Source organism: Artemia sp. Qi Xiang Cuo, chromosome 4 (assembly GCF_049724085.1).
Source record: "Artemia sp. Qi Xiang Cuo chromosome 4, ASM4972408v1, whole genome shotgun sequence".
Taxonomy (NCBI): domain Eukaryota; kingdom Metazoa; phylum Arthropoda; class Branchiopoda; order Anostraca; family Artemiidae; genus Artemia; species Artemia sp. Qi Xiang Cuo.
Window position 1 is genome coordinate 36,764,311 of NC_142797.1, and position 16,361 is coordinate 36,780,671.

Genomic DNA, 16,361 nt, shown 5'->3' on the forward strand with positions numbered 1-16,361 from the left:
CGAGGTATTGACGAGGGGGCAAACCCCTTCATATACGTAGTAATTTTTGTTCGTTTTAAGTTTTAATGTTGCTCCTTACTTTCAGTCGAAAAAACTTGTTTTTTTTAAAATTTAATTTAAAGAAAAGGAAGGAAATACTCCCGACAAGGGATTCAATCTTAATACAAACTAGGTGTAATTAGGCCAAACTATTCTGTAATTTAGTATGATTTTGTGTTTCCAGACGCTCATGGACACATTTATCATTATAATTATCAATTAAAAAAATAGCAAGTTTTCACAAAAATTTGCTTGTAAATTTTTCGATGTTATGATGTATCTTATAGCTAAAAGGTCAATATACCATCCGATGCGCCTTTTAACGTTCTTTCTAAATATGCTAATTTCAACCTTTGCAAACTTTCCATAAACTTTATAGCAAAAAGGTCAGCATACCATCCGATGCGCCTTTTAACGTTCTCTCCAAATATGCTATTTTCCACTTTTGTAAATTTCATTTTGAGCCCTAACGGAGTTTCAAACTGTACGGTGGTACATTTTTTTTTTTTCGTTTTTTTTTGTGGAACAGAAAAAAAAGATACCATTCAATTCCCCCTTAAAAACTCATTATAAATACTGTAATTAGTGCCGTCACAATTGGTCCCAAGCCCCCCTCCCCCCCTTAATGGGGCCAGTTATTGCCTTCGACCGCATACAAAATTTCGCTGATTTTTTAGGTTCTCATATTTTTTGTGCCTTTTCTTTGCATACTTTTGTATATAACCTAGGGCCGTATCTGGCCCCATTAAGGGGGAGGGTGGCGCAATTGCAATAATAAGGATTATTATATCTTGGAAGAGCATTGAACGGAGGATCGAAGACTATATTTCTTTGTGTTCTTATATCTTAGTTTCACTAGAAGAAAAAAGTTACCTAGCGTTTTTCAAAGAAAATCAAAGAATTAAAACTAGCAGAAATAAAATCACAAAATAACTCAAAGTTAAAAGGAATAGAAATTATTATGAATTAGGAAATGGATCCTACAACGAACGGAAATTAAAATGAATAATTAATCAATCGTAAAATCTATAGACATCACTATGAATGGATAAATGAAACTTAAAACCAATGTAAACTAAGTTGAAAAATCTAATCCTAAAACGAACGACAATTAAAATGAATAATCCTCAATTAAAATGAATAATCAGTCAGTCGTAAAATCTGTACATATTTTTATGAATGGACAAATGAAACATAAAACCAATGTTAACTAAGTTGAAAAATCTTACTAAGTAGAATACAAACATAAATTGCCTCAAATAAGAGCAAAATACGTGGGACATGAGAAAGGGACTATTTAAAAGGGAAAAAGGTTCAATGAAAATTTATTTCATATTACACAGTTGGAACTAGATTGGTTGTTTAAAATATAGAGATATATATCAATTAAAAGAAGAATTCCTGGAATTTTAGTTTTTCGATACTACAATGAAAAAAAAAACTGTGTAAGATATTTTATGTTTGCAGTAAAGGCGGAATAATATTAATGTTATTCCGTTAGTTTTCTGTTTGGGTTCGTTGTCCATTTTAATTTTTGGTAATGTTTTTGAAAATTTATACTTTCATTTTTAATTGACATAAAATTAATTACCTGTTAATCCTACGAACGTTTGCAAAATTTTAAGTTTATCTGCATAAAAACTTTTTTGTTGGATCGCAATTGCAATTTTAATCAAACTTTGAGTGTTCAGTCAACATATTCAATTGGTCATAGTTTTTTTATGTTCTGTTTTGTTGTGTCTGTTATTGTTCTTCAAAAAATTCATGTGTAGGTCATTGATGTAAAGAATTGACTTTGCTTGCCTTTAAAAAAAGAAGTTAATTTCTAATGCAAATTTTTTCCCGTTTTTTAAGTTACTTTCACTGAACAAATTTTTTAACGAATCTTAATAACGAAAATATTTTTGCTGAAGATGTGATATGCTATGAATTCATTATACCCATTTATTATTACCAGTAGCGACAAGCTTTATGGGTTGTCACATCATAACAAACATAAAAACAAAAAAGAAGAAGGCAACACTTGACAACTCATACTAACTTAAGAAAAAAATTAATCTGATTTATATGGGGGCCGGAGATTGTTAGTCTATGTGGTAAGCTGGTGCGGAAGTGACCAAAAAGTCGAAAAGGCTCCGATTTATTTAAAAATTAGGGGCCAAAAGAGACTTTCCCAAGAATAGTTAGACCACTTGCCTTTATAGTCAAGGCTATTCAAATCTGTGTGCTTTCCCATGTAAAGTAGGTGGATTAGAAAATAGCTTATGCCTCTGAAACTCCATCTTCTTCTTCTATGGGTCTTCCCCGTGAGTTTCAAGCAAATGCGAGTCCTTTCGCACAAATATTCACTCTTATGTCTCAGTGGCAGATGATATTTGAGCTTTAATTATAGAACCGTGGGAAAAAAACCTGCCCATTTCTGCTGAAATATTGGCGATGGGTAATAATGTTGAAGGGGCCATAGACCTACTTCATGCTTCCATTTATGCGGGTCGAAAATATATGCGTGATTCCGGTTTAAATAAGATGAAACATGTCTACCTTTCAACGAAATCTTGGCTGTGGCTTGAGCGTTTTGGAGGGCCGCTGTCCCAGTTTGAAAGTCTTTGCGTGACTCCGGTTAAATCGCGTGCCACGTGCCTATCTTGCAGCCAGGGGAGTAGCTCCAGCACTTTTATTGGGGGGGGGGCAAGAGGAGTTCAAGGTGCATGGGTTGTATAATAATTTTGTCTCCAAATTATTGGATGGCCAACTGCCCCCCCAAACGATGCCCCTAGCTAGAAATTTGGTGGCGTTAGAGTGGTCAAGGTCCTACTTTGTTTCTCTAATCAACCAGATTAGAAATCCTTGCATGACTCAGGTTGAAACAAGTTGTAATATGCCTTCCCTTCTGCTGAACAGTTGGTGCAAGATAGACATGCAGAGAGATTTATTTAACAATACATTAAAGAATAAAATCAAATGCATCCTAGAGGATGTAGGACAGAGCACTTGCTCACTTTGGTTCTCCAGTCATACAGATTAAAATTTCTTGTTTGCTTCCGGTTCAAAAATGGTGTAACACGCCAACCTTTCTGATGCCACCGACCTAGATTAAGAATGCTTGCATGGTTCGGGTTAAAACAAGCTCGAGCATGCCTGCGTTTCTCTAGAAAGGTGTTGGGTTTAGTGGGATGGGTGGGTGGATTCATGGGCAATGTTTGACCTCTAATCATGCGTATTTCAACCGCTTTCAAGCCTTCGGCTTTAACAAGGTTTGATATACCTACCTTTTTCACTAAGACATATCTGTGAGGAATTGGCCATTTGTATGATTTGAGGCCCTTGTCCTTTTGGTTCCATGGTTTATACCTCCTCCCCCCCCGTTTTGGAAGTAAATCTTTGGATTTTTCTATCATTCTGAATGACATGACTGTTTTGAGGTTTTGATCCGATGCCATGGGTATCAAGGGTGTGTGGAGTGGAAAAGGCTTGGCTGGGGTATAATGCCCTTCAAGAAAGAGCATAGGATATCAATTTCCAGTTTCGGCATTTTTGTTTTTGACTTTGCTTTGATTTAATCTTAAAGGCTTAAATCTTTGAGGTTAAGCCCCCTCCCTTTTTTTTTTCGGTTTGTCGGTAAGACCGTTCGCCTTAATATGCAAAGTAATTTGCATTTCTTACCAAGATTTAAAGATAGTAGGGCTGATGCTTCAGAAAAATAATTTTATCATTTCTTGATAATGAACTACTGAACTGATTTACTCAGTGCTTCCTATAAGTCGCCCGATTTCTGCTTTGACAAAAATGTTCCTCCTTCCCCAAAAATATAATTCCTGCGTATGTCTACCATTGGATGTTCGGCCAGTGGAAAAGTGATCTTTGACTACTATAAATCACGTTTTGATTTTTGTTTAGATATCACTGTACAAAACGGAACAACCCGCTTGTATGCTTTTTTATTTTACAGGTGCCCCCCTACCTTCGTACCCTGGTTCATCGTCGGATATGTTTTATTGGTCATCAGGACGGTTCGTTCCTAGCTCCGTTGCCGATTGGCTGAGGGCTGAGTTAGAGTCTCACGAAGTCGACGCTCCTGTTTACGCTCGCTGTCTCCTTTCCATATTGCAGGTAAATTTTTGTGATCTTTTAAGCATTATCCTTCTAAATATGTTAATTTATTTTAAAAGGAAGCTAAAACAGGATCACGAAATTTGAGTCATTGTTTTTTTAGTGGCTTTTTATTTTTTGTTTTCTATATGTTTAAAAGGTTTCCTGATCTCATTTCATTAGTTAGAGCTTTAAAACTTTTTAGTTCAATTTACTGTGTTGATTAATCAACAATTTTTCGTCGGCTTTAAAGCACCTATTTATTCTTGGTGATTGGGAAAATTCTTTTTGAAAAGTATTGATAGGACCAACCTAAATCTGGCTTGAATTCTTGATTATTTAAAAACTGTATAATGAAACCTTTTTTTGTATCTACGCACACCTGAATAGCTTAATTTATTTACAACTATAGACTCACTGTGATATGTCTTTTTTACCAGGCTGAGACATCATTTGGGAAAAACCAAAGAGACCAGCCGGCTTTTTACGAAATTTTAAATGCAGTGAATTATGGAAGAAAACTCATTGAATGTTTTGACTGTATTTCCAAATAGCCGTCCTCATTCAAGCAAAAAAGGAGAATGAAGATGAGATTTAACTTACGATAAAAGCGAAAAATTTAAAACTAAAATCATTAGTAATACAACATCATCAGCTGTAGTACCAAGGATTTTCACCTTGTCCTGAACAGTGAGACAGATATCTTCAACAGGTGACAACCGACGCTTTAAAAGTAACACTCTCATTAACACGTAGGTAGGCCAACTATTAAAATCAACAAGGTCAAGTGTCAGTATAAAAAATATCTTTGAGAGTAAAGGTTAGGTATATTAGCGAAAAAATGCAGAGGTAATTTCGAACACTGTTGCCAAACCGTTAAGAAGCTAGCTCTTCTTCAGATTAAGAACTGTCAAGGGCCCATAGTTCTAGCTTCTTGTAAAGTGAAACCGAATTGACGATATTAGGCTCAATATCCTCCACCAAAACCTGAAATGAAACTTTCTAAAACCTTAAATAATATAAGCGTTTTTAAAATCGATCGGAGGTCATTTACAGATTGAGGTTTCTTTCCTTTTGGTATAGATGCGACACAGGCGCTCTTAAAACATTCCTAAAAACCCTATCAACAAAACTCTGATTGAAACAAGCGGTTAAAACAGGACTAATCTCAGTCGTGCATTTAAAGATCAGCTTAGTAAGGAGTTTTCTGTGGTAAGAGGCTTTCCGAAGATCAAGGTTGCAGAGTTTCTTTTCAACGGCACCGACCTCGTGAGTAGGTGTTTCAGATACTGCAGGGATACAAATGGCAGCGAAATGTTCCATAATAAGGTTAGAATTTAGAAGCTTCTCAGCTTAATCATACGCAACCAAAGGTTTCTGATGTCGGTCTCTATTGCAATTTTTACGGTCTTTATGGTATTTTATTGCAATTTTCTATAGAACTCACGAGGGTCAGAGTTAGCAAGCTTGATGAGAGTAAAACTACCATACTATTTCCGCGCAATATCTTTATAAAAGGAATTCTCTGCAATTACTTTTTCTCTCACTAGCTGTTTTATGTTTTCAAATTTGCCTCTTTTGTTTCTAGTGGGAAGACAACATTTGTGACAGCGTCGTCAGCTGCGAAGATTTTGAAGAGGAAAAGTTTTGTTTTTGGGATAAATTTGTTCAGCTAGGAGGACCTAAAAATTCTATTTTGGCTTTTGGACCAACCAAACCCAATAACAAGTTCAGCTCTAAGCCTAAAGTAAGTATTCAATCATAATTTATATGTACTTATATATGTGTGTTAAATACCTGATTATATATGTTATATATATATATATATATATATATATATATATATATATATATATATATATATATATATATATATATATATATATATATATATATATATATATATATATATATATATATATATATATATATATATATATATATATATATATATATATATATATATATATATATATATATATGTTTATATAATAATTTATTTCAACCATCTATACAAGCATGAAACGTATATAGAGGAGTACAAAAATACAGAAAATTAAAGAAAATTGAAAGCACTCTCAAGAAAAACATACGAGAAAAATAACTTTTCAACTACGTAGACAATATGATTAAACTACTCAGTTAAGCGAAAAGTTGATTGAATATTTTCGCGGCGCTTACGGAACCTACCCACAAGCTGATCCATTTTTGAAGAAATATCATAAACGCCATATTTACTGGAAATGTACTGGTTACCAGTCCAAATTGGCTACTACAGAAGATATTTGCAAAAAAAGGAAGAATAGAGATCATATTTTCTTCCGCTTAGATAGTGTGAAGAAAATTTATAGCGGGACCAAGAAGACATGTGGGGTGAAAAAAGAGTTGTAATATCTGCCCAGGCTTATTTTGTAAAAGTAGCCTTTAACTCGAGCAAGGAACCCGTACGATGGTCTAAGTTTTTCTTCCAATGTTAAAATAACAGTTGTTTTAGTATTTTAACAGTTAAGTCTAACGGGAGACCTAAATATTTAAGAGAAGACGATGCAGAAATTGATAGTTACGGGAGGTTGTTGAGACGAACCGTAGAGGAGAAACTCAGTTTTAGAGGAGGCGACCTGGAGGCCAATCTCATTAAGACCAGAGCAAGCTATATCCACTGTATTTTGCAGAACTTCGAGATCGTCTGATGGTAGAAGAATGTCGTCTGCGTAACATAGGTGGTTGGCGTCAATATAGGACTCAGTCAGGAATGGAGGACTATTTTTAGTAACAGTTCGAATGTTATTATTGAAAAGAGCTGGGCTAAGCACAGAGCCTTGTTTCACACCTTTCCGAAGAGTGATGGAAATCCTAAGCTGGCTACTTATCCGTATACATATGGAAGCATTTCCATACCAATTCCATAAGAGACTGCAGAAAAAAAAAGATTTAATGTACTTCTCAACAGAGAAAGAATAGCCTGTGAATGAATAATGGAATCGAACGCCTTTGAAATATTAATCGCACACACATACAGATTCTTCTTTAGCATCCGATAGCGGTAAAAAATAGCCAAAAAATCCGTGCGCTTTTGTACTGGGAGTATTTTTCCGCGCGGGGGGTGGGGGTGGGGGTAAACGCTTAGATGGCGTAAGGAAAACGCCATCTACAATGGCATTTCAGGTTTAAAGGCAGGGACGGTGAACAACTTCTACTTCTATTATATTTTTCATCTGCGAGTGACATTACAGCTTTCTATAACTTAGTAGTAAATGTAACAGTTTGGTCATGTCTTCTTTTGAGATGGGGAGGGGGGGGGGGTGTACTGTGAAATTCTCCATGAAGAATCTAGTGCAATTTTCATCTACTTTTTGTTTCAAATTCTTCTCGTCATGGTAATATCCTCTGATACCTGCAAAAAACAATATTAATTGGAAAGATATGAAACGTTTTGTCATTTTTCTTCTTTTTTTGTATAGGCTTCTTTGAACGAATTAAATAAAAAAAGACTGATTAAAAATTTGATTAAAACTGTGCAAGTGAAGATCAATTAAAACTTGAAATGGGCAAAAATTACCTCGTATAAAGGAGGAGCTGCCACCACTGGCGAATCCAGGGGTGCCAGGGGGTGGCCCCTTCCCCCTATATTTTTTTGATGCCCTTATTCCATGTTTTTTTCTGTTTTTCACTCTTTTGAATAAACTTGTCAATTTGGTCAGTTATTGGTGCACTTGTCATATTGCCCCCCTTCCCGAGGTTTGCTCTGGATGGTTCCACCATCTTTGGCTTCCGCACCTTCGATCTCTCTCCCTCCATTTAGAACTACTGGAAATAATTAGCTCTTTACTTGTACACAGGGGATTGAAAGTGTACAATATACATATTTTAGTTTATGACCTAAGTTTATCTTTTTCAGACAAATGGCGAAGTATATGCTAGTGCACTTAGTGTGGATGCTAAGGGTTTCTGTATAGCCCTCTCCCCCTTAAGACGTTATAATTCTTTGTTGTTTAAGATTTTAATTGCCATGTTCGTGAATATATTTTTATTATATAGTTTTTTTTTTTAATCAATCAATCAATCAATCAATCAATCAATTTATTAATACTAAAAAAAACAAACAATACAATTACAAACTTAAAATTTAAACACGCCCAAGAAGCTAAGCTTGTACAGGGCCAACAAAACAAATAAGACACTATTATAAAGCACTAGAAAAAAAAAAAAAAAAAAAAAAAAAAAAAATTAGATAAGAGACATTTATGAAAATAGGATAAATAATAGGAGAAAATAGGATAATTATTTGAAATATATTGAATGAAAAAAAAAAAAAAACTATACTGGAAATACCCAGCGAGAAAGTGCCTTTGCAGAAAGAGATAGAGGGACATCAGGAGGGATGGAGTTCCATAGTAAAATAGATTGATAAACAGGAGACCTCTGACCTGCTGTCGATGAACGCTTAGGTAAAATGAACCTACGATAAGAGCTACGTAAAAAAGAAGAGTACCTACCTGAGCCTGACAGAAAGAAAAACTGCTGCAGAGATGGTGGGAGTCTACCTAGAAAAGCAGAATGTGCTAAATAAAGGTAACTTTTACCCACAATACGATCCAGCGGAGCTATTCCAGTATCACTATAAAGATCAGAGGAAGGGTAAAAACGAGGAAGAAGAAAAGTAGCCTTCACTGCCCTATTTTGGGCTCTTTGAAGTGAGCAGAGAAGAGATTTATTAGTACTACCCCAGACAGAACAGCAATAAGAAAGGTAAGGAAAAATAAAAGCATAATAAAGAGAAAGCATAACATCAGGGGGAAGAAATGAGTTAACCCTATATAACATTGAAGATTGGCGGAGGACAAGGGAACGGGTATGAGTTATATGGGGTTTAAAAGAAAGAAAACAGTCAAGATACACACCAAGAAATTTCACTATAGAAGCTTGCGGTATAATATCATTCCCATAAGTCAGGATGGTTGGTTCCCCTGCGTCTCTCATACGATAAGGGGTTCTAAAGTGTACAATGGCACTTTTTTGGCTGTTGAGAGTCATACCATTTGACCAGCACCAATGTTTTACTTTATCAAGAAGACCTTGAGCTAGGGAAATGGCAGATGGCAGGTCCACTGCAGCAATGAAGAAGTTACTGTCATCAGCAAAAAGTATAGGGTGCACAAGGGGATGAAGACCATCAACAAGATCATTAATATAAATTAAAAACAAAAGTGGTCCAAGCACAGAGCCCTGTGGGACACCTTTCACAATAGGCAAGGAAGAGGAAGAAGTACCATTAACTGAAACATACTGAGATCTCCCTGAGAGTTAAGACCTAAACCATTCAAGTGGGACTCCATGCACTCCAAATGAAGATAATTTAGACAAAAGAACAGAGTGAACGACCATATCAAATGCCTTTGAAAAGTCAAGAAATAGACCCAAAACACACAAGCCCTTGTCAAGATTAACACGCACAAACTCTGTTGCATCTGAAAGTGCATGCAAGGTAGAGAAACTGGGACGAAAGCCATACTGATGGTTAGTTATGAGAGAATTACCTGCAGTCGTATTAGTACTAAATACAAATGAAGAGAGTCTACAATACACTACTTTTTCAACAACCTTAGAAATTACAGGAAGGAGAGATATAGGTCTATAATTTGCAATTAGAGATGAATCACCTTTTTTAAACAAAGGTACAACATTAGCAACCTTAAATAAGTGAGGAAAAACACCAGAAGAAAGAGAAAGGTTAGTTATGTGTGAGATGGGGTTAGAAACAAACTGACCAATTTTTTTAAGAACATTACAGCTCAAACCAAAACCATCAACTGTACGGCTACTTGAAAGCTGAGAAATAATGTTAGAAATTTCGGTATCACTGCATGGAAAAAGGAAAAATGACTTTTCTGCTAAGGGAAAACTACTTACTCTGCTGTAGGGTGGATTAGGAACTGAAGGAAGTGAGGTGAAATACGAATTGAAGATATAATGTATATTTTAGTTATTATGTTGATTTTAACATTGAATAGGGCTATGTTCTATAAATAAGGGTTTTATGCAATGGGCTCCAAACGAACCGTTAGAAACGACTTGCCTGGGCAATTCTTATTGTTAGGCGAAGAGGGAGAGGGGAGGGTGGATAAAAGACGGTGGGTACAAATGCAAAATTTATTTTTAGTTGGGGGGACGGGGGGAAGCAAATTTCAATAATGACAAATATAGGTGAACTATATTAACACACACGGTACTTCTTTGACGTTAGTACACCTTTAAGTTGAAGGGAATGGGGAAGCAAATTTGAAAAATTCCAAAAATAGGGGAACTACATATAGGTTAGCACATACGGTACTACAACATAGGTGAACACCTACAGTACTTCTTGAATGCTATGGAAAAATTGGTAAGATCCATTTCATGCTCAAGTGCTGCTATCATGAGTGATGGCAGGAAATTTTCTAGGAACGGGGGGGGGGGTACTACCAAGACCATAGTTTTTATAAACAATAATTGGTAATACTTCTCATTTTCCAATTTTTGCACTTTTTTAAACACCTTCTTGTTCTCCTTGGGGAACAAGAAGGTACATTTCAGAGCAAAGGCTCTATTTTGGAAGACTCAGATTCAATTGGGTGGCACTAATGGCATTACGATCAAAGCCTGGGCCCAACTCGCAGAGGCCAAAGACATGAGCTGCACATCGAAGCCAAGGAAAGTCAGGTTGGAAAATAAGCCGTGCTTAAAATGTGTTTTTATGACTTTTTCTCTTTGAGGGGGGTTGTTCCAATGTTCAAAAGTTATTTATCAAAATTATTGATTTGTTACTTCGAAAAAAATTTTTTTTAACCTTGTTTTTGTTCTTTAAATGAACTGATCTGTTTATCCACACAACATGTTTCAAAACAGTGAAGTTCTTATAAATTTGCTTTAGATACCTCGAAGCTGGACTTAATTTTGAAGCTCCCTTTGGTGGAATTCTTTTATTCATCTACTCTGTCGGACGTTCTGCTAGTGTTAACGGAGTTAAGAAACAGCGGTCTGAATGAAACTTCGAAGACTCATATTGTCAACATTAATGCTAAATTTACTCGCTAAGTTAAAACTTCAAAATGCATTTTGGTCAGGTTCTCAGTGCAACTGGATGTCCGACTCGGAATTTTTCTCAAATCGCGTTGTACCCGGCTTTCCTTTCTGTCGTTCCACCAAAGGAAAAAAAATAGTCCTAAACCGGGTAAGCCGTGAATTGTGATCTTAAAGAACAGCAATACTGATTTGGTGAGAAATAACATGTTGTGCTTAAGTTTATGTATTATAATGACAGGACACTAAATTTTTTGTGTTGTGGAACTCTTGAAATTCTTTTATAATGATGGAACGAATCCTGTAAAGCGAATCCCGTGAAACCCATTTTTGGCATTGTTTTTTTTTTTTTCAAAGCCGCAATCTTCTTCTATATGGCGTAACTCTGTGACTACGGAAAACCATGTTCAACTTATATTTTAGTCAATGGCTGTTCTCTAGAGTTCACAAATTTGAAGGATTAGTGGCTGTTTTCTTCATCTGGTAACAGTTTTTTTTTGCTTCTGCTATTCTAGTGTGTTCTGAAGCTCCTGATAAAGTGATTATTTATGGCATCATGGTGTCTAGCCATTATGAACATCATTATTTAAATACCTTTGGTAGAAATTATCAATAAACCATCTCTTATTTTTAGGACCGGTCTCATCGCAGTCGACAGAAGAAAGCCCGCGGCCGACGGGGAACGGGGGAGGGGGGTTGTCTGGGTATTTGCCCTGACGAAGAACTACTTAAAAGGAAGCCTATCTTCAAGAGCAACAACATGAACGATCGCGAGCATATGATGAAGTAAGTAATTATCCTTCAGGAAAGATTACAGGAAGTGAATAAAAGTATATCCACCCTGTCACCTTGGAAATTATCCAACGTTTTTTTTTTCTGGGACCGAATTTTACTCTTGTAAAGATTGGTGTATAAGGTAATGTATCGGTTCTCATGACATAAGATACGATTTTGACCATAAAGATAGTTAGAACCTACAGCCTACTAAAATTCAAGAAAGGTTCACTATTGTAAGGTGTACCAACCATCTATCAGCTGCCATTAACCCCCCCCCCCCCCTTTAACTTACTAGTAATTTACTGAAAACTAATGATTAAAATACCAACAAACTGGTGCTAACTTTCATTGCTGAGCAGTGGTGCCAATTTTTTTGGGGGGGAGGGGGGGTAGATTCCCCCCTCCCCTGATTTTGGAAATCACTGTTTTTGGTATTTTCTTCAAAGATACCCTTTCGGTATTTTTTATTGAAATAAATTGAAAAAACAACAACTGTCCCCCTCCCCCCCCGGCCTCCCCAGATTTAATAAAAATAAATTTTACCTCTTTACCACATTTTCATGAATTGGCGCCACTGGTGCTGGGTGCTATTCGAATTGCGACAGCATCGGTTAGGTTCAAAGGCAATTTAAGAGCAATTTTTTCACTTAAAAAAAACAAGCAAAAAAGCTTTCATGAGAAGAACGAGTCCTTCGTGAGGACTGAATTTGAAGCCGTTGGTGTATTTCGTGAAGAGAGATCTAGAAAAGGATATTTGTAAACCGCATGGTGTATCACGCATTTCTCTTTCATTTATTCTATAAGGTAAGATAATTTTATTTTAACTTCGACTTTTGCTTGAACATCTAGTTCAACATCATTACAGAAGCTTGACAGTTTTTATGTAAAGTGACACGTAACAAGAGTCTTGTATGTATATACCGTAATGTCTTAGGTTCCTTGTGATTTTTCTACATTTTCGTATAGTTTGCCCATTTTATGGTATTTGACAAAGTCAGTTCCATCTGAAAATAACTCAAGTACGTGCCTAATGTGAGTTGATTTAACTAGTATTAAAAAAAAAGCAAAATAAAGCAATTTGGTAAGTCTTACCAGAGATTCAATTAGAGTCTTGACTCAATAGAAGTGTATAGCTCAAAAGTAAAATGAAAATTACATCTCGGAATTAAATAAAAGCTAATTTAAGCACGAAACATGTAAATATTCAAAATCTCATGACTATCGAATAATCATAACCTAAACTGTATTCAAAGATACAAAGAGTAATAGCACCATGTTTCCAGGCCACATCTGGCTCAATACGGAGTTCGACGCGTGTTATGCATATCCTCTTTTTTTGGCATCGAGCTCAATAGCGAGTGGAGCACGTGTTTTGAAATTAAAATTAAGCTGATAGAAATCTGCGTGTTATTGGCAAAAATATACTTTGTCTGCTTAATAAACCCCTTTAGGGAAAAGTGGATTAATAATAATCGATTTTCTACATACTTTAATCGACCAATGGAACCTAAGGCTGACTATTGATGATTTTTTTATATTTGAAAAATATACACATTAATATCCCAAGATATGTGAAATGAATTAATAAATTGACAAATTACGAAATAAAAGACAGAGATGAGGTGGTCTCGGAATAACCCATTCAATAAGGCCATTGTTGCATTCGCTGTGTGGCATGTGGCCCTGTCTGTTTGGATCACAAATTTCCAACATCCGTTGCACCCAACCCAGGCAACCAAAAGTTGGTTTTCACGGTACAGTATCTCTCGCTTATCACAGTATAGAATTTTCAGTGCCATTTTCGAAAAAAAAATATCCAATTGTCCGACCATCAAAAATGTACACCAGTCAATGAGCTTCTGTGAATGCATAGGCATTTCAAAATCTTCTTTGGACTTGTCATAAGCCCGTCACGATAATTGTGCTTGATGACAGCACCAAATACCACAGAGCCATGAGAATTCCAAGGTTGTATCATCTCACGAAACAGCGAAGTGAAATGCCCACCGAGATTGTGAGATTTCAGGCTTCTGGGTTTCTTCGTTTGAAGAGAAACGTAAAGAGAAAACAATTGAAGAGCTGGACGACTATACAATAAAGCATATTGGAGAGACTAATGAAAAAATATTTAGATATGTAATTTTTGTGCATTTTTAGGTGACAGTATTTTGTTTTGGTGTCACATAATGTCATCATGTGCATTTTCGGGCGATGTTAATTTTCACACATAATTGCCATGTTCCAAATAAGATAATCCAATAAAGAAATAAATTATTTTTACACAACAACATCGTTCTATTTACTATTCTTTATTCATCCGTCTTATTAGAACACCTCGTATGTTGTGTTTGAACCTGTTTGATACCTTCCAGTAGCTCTTCTGCAAATCTTTGTACCCAAGAAAGATTGACGAGTTATGAGAAGGAAAAAATTAGGTGTTTATTTCCTCTAGAGATTGTATATTGATGGTACTGAGGCTAAAGGTCAGAAGCTGCTCATCGTTTATTTCTAAGAGGCTACCCCTTCTACCAGTGCATCCAACATAACTGAAACCCTATTGGATTCACGATATATGTATTGATCGAGAAATTGTTAGGAGTTGTGAAGGGGCTCTAAAAACATGTGACTTCCTTTCAAAGTAACAGTGAACCGACTTCACTTTGCTGTTTATATTGTTAATTTCTCTCAGCTATCTACCAGAAAATTATACATTTCATTGTAGACTGGTTGTTCAATTATATCTTGTCGGTTGCTTTTTTTTTCTAGGCTTGGTTCATTATGATACTGAACTCTCTGATTAGTGAAAATGAATAAGGATTGATCAGACAATTTTTTTTTTTTTCAAGAACTTAAGAGTTGTTAGGTACGGCACCGCTAATGTGTTGGAAGATGGTTCCAGAATGGAGATCTAAATATGGCCTGTTTAAAATAAAATATTCCTTACATATTGAGTGCATAAGACTTAATGCTTAGGATACGTTGTGGTAGCTTTTGATAGTCACTTACACACAGAAAACCTGGTTATTGCTTATCTTGCAAAGCCTGGATTTTCAGACTCATTCTTTGTCTGTAATTTGCAATTTAAATCAGGTTAGCAAATTTGAAAATTTATTTTAAAAAAATTGAGAAAACGTAGTCAGTACAAATAAGCGTTAAGTGGCCCCTACAAAATGAACATATCGTCACTAACTCCGTGTTTGGTGTATATCCAGCTTACATACTGTTGTAGAATAAAAATTGCCAGATGCATGGCAATGGGACGACTTGTGTAGGTGTCACTCGATCTTGTGTACCTGACACTGCGTTGATGTTTCCAAGCATTACGCAGGACTGATTCTTGGGGTGTTGCGGCCCTAATTGCGTGTACTTTTTCTTTTCGTCTTACTTGTACGATTCTTATTTGTGAAGATGAACTAGAGGGTCGCTGGAAAAGATACAAATCATGATGCTCCCCTCGTGATATTTAAATTTTGTTAAAAATTTTACATATACTTTACAAAGCTTAAAAGGCTTTTTTTTTTTTTTTTTTAATATAATTAGGGCTCTTAGCATAGTCAGCCGAGGGGTGCACGTCCTGTCCATGACCTACCAAATATTTCCATGCCCCATCAGTGGGGCCTCTACCCCACGTCATATGGACAGATAGACTTTGTTTGTTATGCAAATACTTGCAGAGGGGGGGGGGGGGGATTTGTGTCCGTCCCCTTCCTCCTAGATTTTCTGTTTTATTTCCTTATATTTTATATTTTCTTGCGTTTTTGTGTCCTGTCTCCCAAATGGTACTAAGATAAATGGCTGTCCATACGCCTGCTGTTATCTCCTAATAATTAGGATTATAAATTTTTAGACTAGAGCTGGTAAGTCACCCAGTTGTACCTGCATCGTAATTTTTTTAATTGGCTGAGACCTGGTAAAAATGTTATTTTTATTAGTGTATTTGTAAATCGAAGTGACAAATGAAAAATCGAAAACCCTATGTTTAATGATATAATTGTTCCACTATTTGTGTGTATTTTCCAGATCAGCTGCCATAGATTGTTTAAGAACAGCATGTGATCGAAAAATAGAGGCAGAGCAACTGGTTGAGGAACTGTGGAATAAACTGAAAGAATCAGAGAGTATTATACAAAAAGCTGATAGTCTTGAATCCAGCCCAGATCGTAATTCTATTCTTGCTCTTCCTCCATTGAATGAAGGGTTAGTTTCTATTTCATTCCTAAGAATGGATTTTTTTGTTTGTTTAAAATGCTCATTTAAAAGATTATTTACAGAAATAGAATATATAAGTGAGCTGTCCATAAGGAGACTCGATTAAAACACTAGCGCCGAACAAAAGAGAACATTGAGAAGAAAGGATATTTACCTGCTTTTAAAAAAAACAAACAAGTTGTTTCAAC

At 35.8% G+C, this 16,361-nt stretch overlaps 1 protein-coding gene across 2 annotated transcripts in view; it reads left to right on the forward strand.

Moving 5' to 3' along the window:
- Positions 1–16,361, forward strand: part of LOC148953070 (uncharacterized) — a 107,438-nt gene that overhangs the window by 41,141 nt on the left and 49,936 nt on the right. For both annotated transcript variants that reach the window (XM_089088277.1, XM_089088278.1), the window contains 4 exons: positions 3,989–4,149; positions 5,717–5,875; positions 11,822–11,973; positions 15,985–16,161. In XM_089088277.1, coding sequence (XP_088944403.1) covers positions 4,027–4,149; positions 5,717–5,875; positions 11,822–11,973; positions 15,985–16,161 — 611 coding nt within the window. In that variant the 5' untranslated portion in view covers positions 3,989–4,026. The remainder of the gene's footprint in view (positions 1–3,988; positions 4,150–5,716; positions 5,876–11,821; positions 11,974–15,984; positions 16,162–16,361) is intronic.